Source organism: Pinus tabuliformis, chromosome 2_1 (assembly GCF_031772625.1).
Source record: "Pinus tabuliformis cultivar Carrire ecotype Pingquan chromosome 2_1, CPIR1, whole genome shotgun sequence".
Classification (NCBI taxonomy): domain Eukaryota; kingdom Viridiplantae; phylum Streptophyta; class Pinopsida; order Pinales; family Pinaceae; genus Pinus; species Pinus tabuliformis.
The window spans coordinates 856,316,608-856,328,188 of NC_142299.1; the positions used below are offsets into that span (position 1 = coordinate 856,316,608).

General features: G+C 33.6%; 1 protein-coding gene across 1 annotated transcript; it reads right to left on the minus strand.

The window, feature by feature from the left end:
• Window positions 1-8,638: 8,638 nt before the first annotated feature.
• Window positions 8,639-9,064, minus strand: LOC149203360 (E3 ubiquitin-protein ligase RING1-like). The gene has a single exon (XM_089401840.1). It carries the CDS (start codon window positions 9,062-9,064, stop codon window positions 8,639-8,641), a length of 426 nt encoding a protein of 141 aa, XP_089257966.1.
• Window positions 9,065-11,581: the final 2,517 nt, after the last annotated feature.

Consider the following 11,581-nt stretch of genomic DNA (forward strand, 5'->3'; position numbering starts at 1 on the left):
AGTTGAAACACCTCACCACATACTCTACTACATCTCTCTTCAAACTTGACCAATAGTATAATTTCTTCACTACTGTCAATGTCTTCTGATAACATGGGTGACCTGAATAAGGTTTTGCATGAAACTCCCTGAAGATAAACTTCTTGACCTCACTATTGTCTGGTACATATATCCTGTCTCAAAACCTAACCGATCCATCCACTGTAAGACAATAATATATTCCCTGTGCACATGTACCTATACTTGTACCTGTACCTATATTTGTACATGTACCCATACTACAACTTGTGCACAATATCCATATTCCTAACATCATACTAACCTACCTACAAGATCCTATCATGTACGTCTGTCCAATAGGAACTGATAGCTGCCAAGTGATGTACCTATACGCATCTATTTTGAGCATCTGCCACCCCGTTTTATTTACCTTTGACATACTTGATCCCAAAATAACCTCCCATTTCCACTCTAGAATGTCGATCGACTATAGCAGTCCACCTTGATGTTTACGTTCTTCCTTCAGTCACTAACAATTAAAACACCTCGCCACATACTCTACTACATCTCTCTTCAAATTCGACCAATAGTATAATTTCTTCACTAATGTCAATGTCTTTTGATAACATAGGTGACCTGAATAAGGTTTTGCATGAAACTCCTTGAAGATCAACTTCTTCAACTCACTATTGTCTAGTACATATATCATGTCTCAGAACCTGACTGATCCATCTGTTGTAAGACAATACTATATACCCTGTGCACCTGTACCTATACTTGTACCTGTACCTATATCTATACCTGTACCTATACTGCAACCTGTGCACAATCTCCACATACCTAACATCTGACTATCTTACCTACAAAATCCTATCATGTATGTCTGTCCCATAGGAACTCATAGCTGCCAAGTGATGTACTTGTACCCGTCTATTGTGAGCATCTTCCACCCTGTTTTATTTACATTTGATATACTTGATCTCAAAATCAAACTCGTTCATCGCGTCCAATCATCTAGCATCTATAGCATTCAAATTTGGTTGGTCAAAAAAATACCTCAACCCAATATGATCACTCATTAGTACAAACCTCCTGCCAAGAAGATAATGCCTCCACATCTTCAATGCATGTATAATCACTGCTAACTCAAGATCATGTGTCAGGTAGTTCTGCTCATGCTCGTTTAGTTTCCGCGACTCATAACGTACCATGTATCCATCCCAAATAAGGACTCCACCAAGCCCTCTAATTCAAGCATGTGTGCATACCACAAACTCTTTGTCTAGATCCGCAATTTGTATCGCTGATGCATGTGTCGACAAATACTTAAGATTCTCAAAGCTAGCCTCACAGTCCTCTATTCATTCAAACTTCTTACCTTTCCTTTTCAATGACGTGATGGGATAAGAAACCTATGAGAGGTGAAATGACATTTTTATAGGTCATATATTTAAGTAAATGAATTTATAGGTGAAAGAAAAAGGAAGTTGTGTAAAAAAAATATTACAGATAAAAAAGGCATTTCTTTGCTATGGTATAAAGAGAAGAAATAGAAGGAAAATGAAATTTGGATAAATACTTATCCAAGGGTTTTAGAGGGGTAAAAGGGTAAAATAAAAATTAATTTACCAACAATTCATGGGAAGGATAAACAAGACATGGTTTTTAAAATCCGTGGGAAGGAAAAGCAAGGCATAGATTTAAAAAAGGCATGGATTTAGAAACAAGACATGGATTTCAAAATAAGAGGATGGTTTATTAAATCATTCAAAGAAATATTTTGAAATTTTATTTTGTGAAATTCATTTAAAAATTTAAGAAAAATATTTGGAAATATTATTCAAAATATTATTTTCCAAAATATTTTGGGATGATGATGAAGGAAAAGACTATGGGAAAATTTTTCAAAACATATGTTTGGTTTAACTCCAAAATGCAAATAATTTATTGCTCAACTAGGTGAAAAACATAAACATGCATGCAATTATTTTCAGATTTTTTGGCTTAGAAATAGTTATCAAAGGGACAACTAGTTGATATAGGTGGCAAGGTTAATCAGATTTGAAAGGGAAGCTAGCAGGTTTTTTGAAAACAACTTCAACCATTCCATATTCCAAGGCATAAGACCAACATTAATGAACCAATTTTCAGATTTTAAGGTTGAAAAATTTCCAGTAGTTCCAGATTTCCTACAGTTTTCTAGTGATTATTTTTATCTTTAGTTTATGGGAAGCTAGCAGGTTTTTTGAAAACAACTTCAACCATTCCATATTCCAAGGCATAAGACCAACATTAATGAACCAATTTTCAGATTTTAAGGTTGAAAAATTTCCAGTAGTTCCAGATTTCCTACAGTTTTCTAGTGATTATTTTTATCTTTAGTTTATTGTTTAGATTTCTTCCGGAAAGTTTTAGATGAAATTTTGTAATCAATTCCTTTTTGTAATCTAAAGTTAGTTCAATAGGAAGTGTGTAACTGAGTAGTGGTTGGAATGTGTTTGATTATGTTGGAACTTGTATGAAGAAATGAGTTGCATATTGATCTAACCTGTGTATTGGACGCAAAGTGATAAATTTACATAAATACAAATAGTTTTGTTTCAAGATTCCCATGTATTGGATGCAAAGTGATAAAATTACATAAATACAAAGAGTTTTGTTTTAGGACTCCCATGTCACGAAATTGATGATTTTATTTCTTATGTGAAATTGTTTATCTTTTTAGTTTCCATATGTTTTTTCCTCTTCATTGTTACAAGAAGATTAAGGAACGAATTTTCTTAACTGTACTCTTAATTGTACTAGATGTATGATGAACATTATTTTCAAAATAATTAGATTAATAATGTGCATTGATGTTAGTGTAAGCACATAAAAATTTATGAATTCAGGCTTCTTCCTTTTATCCAAAGGACCATTAACAAGACTGTGAAGATCCTAAGGAAGCATAAGGTAGTTTCAACCTTTAAGCCTTTAAATACCATTTGGAGCTCCCTTATATATGTAAAAGGCCTAGTGGACCCCAAGAACATGACGGATGTTTACGTTGTCCCATGCTCTTGTGGGACTCCCTACATTGGTGGGATTGGTCGCTCGATTAATCAAAGGATTCATGAGCATGTCGTTGACATCAAGCATGGCAGAACCCACTCCTCTACTTTAGAAGAGCATGCAGATAAATCTATGCATCAAATCAACATTGAGGAGGCCAAAGTCATTCATAGGGCTAGTAATTTCGATCATCATAAATTGAAAGAGGTGCTAGAAATTGAAAAAAGATGCAATAATTTGAATAGAGACAATGGCTGGATTATTAGTAGAAGTTTGGTCCTTGTCTTGTCCTCCTAGTTTTTTTAGGTTTCCTTCTTGGATTTATTTCATATGTTTATTTATTTGTGTAGGTATTGGTGTCCGTTTTATAATATTATTTGTTGGTTTATTCTTCATTAGAGTTTATATTCTTGATCTTTCATGTTTTCTTAAGTATTTTATCATCCTATTGGTTCTTAACTCCTTTTAGTATTTTCCTTATTTTTTTAATGGGCCTAAGCCCCATATTTAAAATGATCGGAATAATTAAATAGTCAACAAATTTCGTATGACTGCTCAGGATTGAAACCAACCTAGATCCATCTTAAACTTGTATCTATCAAGAACCGAGAGGGATCAAATATCTCAAAGTGAAAACCTTTCCTCAAGTTTTGTACTGAAAAAAGAGCTTTGCACCTTTGTCCCTTGATATATTTGGGGTTAAGATAGATCTAGGATGGTTAACATTAAGTCCTTATAAAATTAATAGGATAACTTGTTTAGCCTAATCTAATCATTTTGGTTTATTATGGAAAATTTCATTAAAAAAAAATATAATAATCATTAAAAAGAATTAATAAGAATTAATAAAATAAATAATAATAATAATAATAATAATAATAATAATGGTTAAATACAACTCATATATGTAGAATCAATGTTGATAGGGTGTTTTTTTTAATTTACTCCATGGTGTAATGTTAACGATTCTAAATTATGTGGGAAAAAATCCAACCTTGTTAGTGGCTCGTGTGGATAGGACCGAATGCCATCCCCATCTCATTTTGATGCCATCCCATGAACGAATAAAATTTGAATAGAGACACCAAAAAAAAGAATAAATTTAAAAAGCTAATAATCTAAATTTAGATTTAAAATCTAAAATTTAAAATGTTAAAATTTTGTAAAAAAAAATGTAATTTTTGACGAAATAATTAATAAACAAAATAAACTACACTAAATAGAAAATAGTAAGGTGTTAAAAAAAGTAAGGTGAAGGGGAAGATTATAATCAAAACAAGGGAGCCCGAGGAAAGAGAAAAAATAATAATGATTGATTAGGGAGAAAAAATAATAATGTCCAATTAGCAATCTAGATGGGTGTGGCAAAAAATAATACTAGCCGAGTAGGGGTAAAAGGAAAAAAATTAATGACGATGGATTGGGGAGGAAGAAAAAGTAAGACAACCTTAGAGGTAGGGAAATAACAATAAAGAAACACTACACATTCTGTGGTCCAATCTCCTTACAGATTCCGTCGAATCTTTCAAAAGAAGAAAATGGTCCAATCTCATTACATATTCTGTACAATCTTTTGAAAGAAGAAAATGGTCCAATCTCTAAGGATTTAAACCCCCTTGTTTGTCCATTTGTTAGGGATCTTGTAGACAGCTAATGATTTTTTACATGATGTAGACTTGAGCCTAAGGTTCAAACTTAGTATTTTAAAAGAATAAAATGGTTTAATCTCTAAAGGTTTAAGTCCACTTGTTTGTCCACTCGATAGCCATCCTGTCTACATCCAATGATTTGTTACATTATTTAGGCTTGAGCCTAAGGCTCGAACTCACTCGTTATCCATTTTGTTGACATCCAATGATTTGTTACATAATGTAGGCTTGAGCCTAAGGCTCAAACTCAGCAAGGCTTCTACTTTCCATTTTTCTTAGGGAGAAATTTTACAGTTTTACCAAAATAACCAACATCTAACAAAAATGGACCCCTTGATTTTTATTTTTCACCTCTTTTTCAAACTCTCTAAACATAAAAAATACATCCAGTCACCCCTCAGTTGGACTCGTAAAACTTAAACGGCACAAGGCTTGTCACCATGAAGAGACCGAGTTACTTGTTCCTAACGCTCATTAAACTTACTAGGATCGATTCATTTGAAGGATGAACTTATATGAAAAGCATATGGTATCCTCAGCTTAGGGAAATTATGGAGTGATAATAACTTGCACTAGATGTATTGTTTGTAGTGTGGATGTTGATTTCTACTCCTATGTGATTACTTGCACCAGGTGTGTTGGTTTCAATGTAGATATTAATTTCTAATCATGTTTGATCTCTTGCACTATATCATTGATTTTAGTGTATATGTTTACTACTCATCTTGTTTGATTGTTTTCACTAGATGCATTGTTTTCAGTGTAGATGTTGATTTATGATTTGATGCAACTAGATATATGATGTAAATTTTTTCAAAATAATTAGATTAATAATGTGCATTGATGTTAGTCTAAGCACATAAAAATTTATTAATTCTAGCTTCTTCCATTTATCCAAGGGACCATTGAGAAGATTGTGAAGATCGTGAGGAAACATAAGATAGTTTCAACCTTTAAGCCTTTAAATACCATCTAGGCTCCCTTATATATGTAAAAGGCGCAATGGACCCCAAGAACATGAAGGGTGTTTATGTTCTCCCATGATCTTATGGGACTCCCTACATTGGTGAGACTGGTCGATTAATCAAAGGATTCACGAGCGTTTCAATGACATCAAGCATGGCAGAACCCACTCCTCTGCTTTAGAAGAGCATGAAGATAAATCTAAGCATCAACTCCTCTGCTTTAGAAGAGAATGAAGATAAATCTAAGCATCAATTCTACATTGAGGAGCCAAAATTAGTTGGTAGGGTTAGTCATTTCCATCATCATAAATTGAAAGAGGCCCTAGAAATCTAAAAAATACACAATAGTTTGAATAGACAATGGCTGGATTATTAGTAGAAGTTGGGTCCTTGTCTTGTCCTCCTAGTTTTTTTAGGTTTCCTTTTGGGATTTATTTTGTTTGTTTATTTATGTGTATTTTTTGTTGGTTTATTCTTCATTAGAGTTTATATTATTGATCTTTCGTGTTTTCTTAAGTATTTTATCGACCTATTGGTTCTTAACTCCTTTTAGTATTTTTGTTATTTGTTTAATGGGCCTGAGCCCCATATTTAAAATGATCAAAATAATTAAATGTTCAACACATATTTAAAATGATCAAAATAATTAAATGTTCAACAAATTTTGTATGACCACTCACAAGTGAAACCAACCTAGATCCATCTTAAACTTGTATTTATCAAGAACCGAGAGGGATCAAATATCTCGAAGTGAAAACCTTTCCTCAAGTTTTGTACTAAAAAATGAGGTTTGCACCTCTAGAGATTCGATCTCTTTTGTCCCTTCATATATTTATTTAGGGTTAATATGGTTAATATCCATATAAAATTTATGGGATAACCTGTTTATCTAATAATTTTGGTTTAGTATGGAAAATTTTATTAAAACAAAATATAATAATTGTTAAAAAGAATTAATAAAATAAATAATAATAATAATAATAATGGTTAAATAAAGCTCATTGATGTAGAATAGATGTTGATAGGGTGTTTTTTTAAGTTACTCCATGGTGTAAGGTTACAGATTCTAAATTATGTGGGGAAAAATCTAACCTTGTCAAGGGCTCATGTGGATAAGACGAGATGCCATCCCCATGTGATTCTGATGCCATCCCATAAACTAATAAAATTTAAAGACACACCAAAAAAAGAATAAATATAAAAAGTTAATAATGTAAATTTAGATTTAAAAGCTAAAATTTAAAATACTAAAATTTTGTAAAAAAAAATGTAATTTTCCATAAAACAATTAATAAATAAAATAAATTACACTAAATAAAAAATAGTAAGGGGTTGAAAAAAGTAAGGTGGAAGGGAGACATTATAATCAAAACAAGGGAGCTCGAGGAAAGAGAAAAAACAATAATAATTGATTAGAGGAAAGAGAAAAAATAATAATGGTTGATTAGGGAGAAAATTTTGAAATGAGTAATTAGAAAAAAAGAAAAAATAATAATGGCCAATTAGCAATCTAAATGGGTGTGGAAAAAAATAATACTAGCCAGGAGGGGTAAAAGGAAAAAAATTAATGACGATGGATTAGGGAGGAAGAAAAAGTAAGACAACCTTAGAGGTAGGGAAATAACAACAAAGAAACACTACAGATACCTTGGTAGAATCTCGTTACACATTAAGTCCAATCTTTTGAAAGAAGAAAATGGTCAAATCTCTAAGGATTTAAGCCCCCTTGCTTGTCCATTTGTTAGGGATCTTGTACACAACTAATGATTTGTTACATGATGTAGCTAATGATTTGTTACATGATGTAGACTTGAGCCCAAGGTTCAAACTAAATATTTTAAAAGAAGAAAATGGTTTAATTTCTAAGGATTTAAGTCCACTTGTTTGTGGACTGGATAGCCATCTTGTCTACATCAAATGTTTTGTTACATTATGTAGGCTTGAACCTAAGGCTCAAACTCACTAGTTATCTATCTTGTATACATCCAATGATTTGTTACATAATGTAGGCTTGAGCCTAAGGATCAAACTGAGCAAGGCTTCTACTTTCCATATTTCTTAGGAAGAAATTTTACAGTTTTACCAAAATAACCAACATCTAACAATTTCACATTTTTTGCCAAAATAACCAATACATCTATCAATTATTCTACTTTCCATTTTTCTTAGCAAGAAATTTTAGAGTTTTACCAAAATGACCAATACATCTAACAATTTCACATTTTTCACCAAAATAAGCAATACATCTATCAATTATTCAACTTTCCATTTTTCTTAGGAAGAAATTTTACAGTTTTACCAAAATGACCAATACATCTAACAACTTCACATTTTCCACCAAAACATCCAATACATCTATCAATTATTCTACGTTCCATTTTTCTTAAGAAGAAATTTTACAATTTTACCAAAAATAACCAATACATCTAACAATTTCGCATTTTCCACCAAAATAACCAATACATCTATCAACTTTAAATAAAAATATTCTAAAAAATTAAAACCTATAAAAAAATCCAAAAAAATTAATACATGTGTAACTATCAATAAACGAAACTAAAATATTTTGCAATATTTTTTTAATTTTCAAAGCAACAAAACACATTGAATTTGATAAATGATCAATGATCATACGCAGTCGGTTAAACATTCAAACTCAGAATATTCATGTACTAAAACATACATAATGAAATTATACAGCAAAAAGCAAACCAGACCTTCATCAAACGGAAGGAGTTCAATTGTCTCAGCAAAGCCTAAAGACACCGGGAAATGAGGAATCTTTCATAACCAATATTTTCACCAATCAGTATGACACGTGATGAGGTTTGAATATGACACTACAGTATTTATTTAATGAGGTCACAACGATGACAGTGCAGTACTTATTTAATCAAATCACAACCTCACACTGCAGTATTTATTTAATGAAATCACAACCAACTAAATAGCAAAGAAATAAAATCTAAGACATTATGCCGTGTAAGGCATTTCAAATCGGCAGAGCGGACAGGTGTGCTGGTTTTCCAACCATTCAAATATGCAGGTCTTGTGGTACATGTGCCCGCATTCCATTAAGTGTGCCTCCTCCCCCACTTGGTATTTCTCCAGGCAAATTGAGCACTTTGAATTATCATCGTTATTATTGATATGTTCTTCAGAAATGACTACGCGGGGCAACTGCTGTAAGGCGTCTCTATCCGCAGGTCGGATGGGCTGATCATCGGGTATCATCATCAAATGTTGAGCTCGTGCCAAAGTAATGAAAAACAATTCTTGCCTTCTTTGCCAACTTCGTATCACTTCTAGTGTTGGATTGTCACTTATGATGTAACTCCGCTGTGTAACAGTTGCAGGATTCGACGAGAGATTGATGTTATCCCACTGTGGAACACTCATTCTGGCTGTTCGTCTTCTCCTGCTGCTGATGTAAATATCATCATTATGTCGATTGGAACCAATGATCGTACCATCCACACTACTAGGTTGATTGGAACTAATGATCGTGCCATCCACACTATTGCTACTCCTGTTGCTCCTCCTGTCATTATCTAGTGTTCCGCTCCTACTGCAGTCATTATCCCGACTGCCACTCCTACTGTTGAATATGTAATTTCAACGCAGCCGTACCAACGCCCAAACCCCTCAGTAAAACCGCCTTTCAATTTCGGACCGCCTTCGAGCGTAAAGTTGTTTCCGTACTCTGGAGCCCGATGCAATAAAATTTGGGCACGCGTCCCTCCCCATATGTTAGTCTACGCAACATTTCGGAGGCTAAAGTTCTGTAGCAAAATGCCTCCCGATATCTCTGTGCGCTGTTCGATTGTCTCCAGCATTCTCGTCCGTTGATTGTGTAAAGCTACATACCAACCAACATTAAAGTTTTTGCGTGGAGTAAAATTCAAAGTTTCGTTGACCACTGGTAAAATAATTTAATGAATTAAATATGCCCGTAGGAGTATTGGTAAGTGTTTTAAATTTTAATGTTTTTATGTATCGGAGGTATGGGCACATATGCACGTTACGTAATTTTTGGTATGGCATATGTACAATATGTAAGTTTTTTTAATGCGTTGACCATATGTATTGTAAAAACCCACGGTAGTATAGAATTTTTTTGTATTAAGTTTTTTTGATAAGGAGCCATAAAATATATGCTCGTGGGGTTTGTTTATTGAATCTGTAATGAAACACATAGCAGTGTGTAGAAAAGAAAGAGAACAGGGGAGGGCTGTAATGTTTTGTTGGCCATCGTAAAACGAAGGAACATCATGAAATTTTTATTGCATTGTTGATTCTTAAAAGAGGATATATGCACAGCAGTGCGGGGTGTATGAGTTTTGAAATTGCATATGTAAATTTCTTTTACAGCAATATGTAAAAGAAGATTTTTACACAAGTAAGTAAAATTTTTTCACAGGATTGAATGTAAATGAGAATTTTACACAGCACAGTAAATTCTCACGCAGAGACAGAGTTTTGTTGAATATTTTTTTTTGGTGAATCCCTCTCAGCAAAGAGGATGAGTATGTATTTGGCATTTTGTCTTAATGAACAGAAATCTTTTTGTGGTGGTGTAATACTCTATTCTTAGTAAAAAAAAATTAAAGCCTCCCTATGCAAAAAGATCGTGGAGTAAAGGAAACAAAGCATTGCCTCTGTGTGCTTGAATTGTTTGTTTTTGAGATTTTATCAGAAAAATCCCCAACAGTGGTATCAGAGCAGGCTTAGGCTCTTTGAAAGTGTTCAAGAAGCTGAAAGGAGGATTCTTTTGTTGCAGCAGTAAATCTTCTCCAGCAGAGTGAAGACACAGTCAACAAAAGATTCAGGTATTCTTCAAAGTTTTCTTTTTGTTACTGCTGAAGAGACAGTCAGTGTTTTAAATTCACAGTCAAGGAATGGCTAGCACAAGCACTAGCATGGGTATGTTTAATACCCATCTCCCACAGTTCAATGGGAAAAGCTATGACTATTGGGCAATAACTATGAGAGCCCTGTTTGCCTCTCAAGATTTATGGGAAATAGTTGAATATGGTTTTGAAGAACCAGCAGATGAAAATGAGTTCAATGCATTAACTCAGGGAGAGAGAGATCTGCTGAAGAGCAATAGGAAGAAAGATTCAAAAGCCCGTGTGTTGTTGTATCTAGCAGTAGACCAGAGTGTTTTTCCAAGGTTAGCAGCAGCTAAGACAGCAAAACTACAATTGCTGGGTGTTAGCTACCTATACCAATAGGTTTCATATTTCATGATTGGCAGATAAAATTTCCAAATATGCTCTGCTTTGGTGATTCAAAGATCCCATATTTCCATGAGAAGACAAGGTGTGTACATAAGCTTGATGTTGACTCAATTTTGGATGGATGGTCCAACAGCCTAATCTGGATCATGCCATGTTTCAATTTTCTGTTGTAGAATAGAGAAAGAAGTCTGTCCAAACTGTTTAATCTTGCCAGACCACTAGTTAGGTAGAGAATTAAGGTTCCCAACTGCTTAATCTGGGACCTTGGAAGCAATAAGGGTAGTTCTAGATAGAAAATCAAAAGAAAAAGCCAAAAGAAAAGAAAAAAGGCACATAAGGGTCTGCAAGCCTAAGTGCACCCTCCATGAAGAAACAAAAAATGCTAGGCAAGTAGATGGGTAGGCAGATGGGGTTGCAGAAATATCATTCCTTTCAATTGAGTGTTTGGTAACCTTTTGTAAGGGAACATCAGTGAATAGAGAAGGTCCTCTTCTCTATCATTTTGCAGCAAAACAAAGGAGCATGTCTAACTTCCTAATCTCCCCTTTCCACATTCATTACTAACATCCCCACACCAGTTGCCTTCATGAAAGAATTCAAGGTCTTATGTTGGTTCTTGATTCTTTAAGAGCCACATTTCTTGTCTAAAATTCTTTTTATTTTGATCTACTCTCTA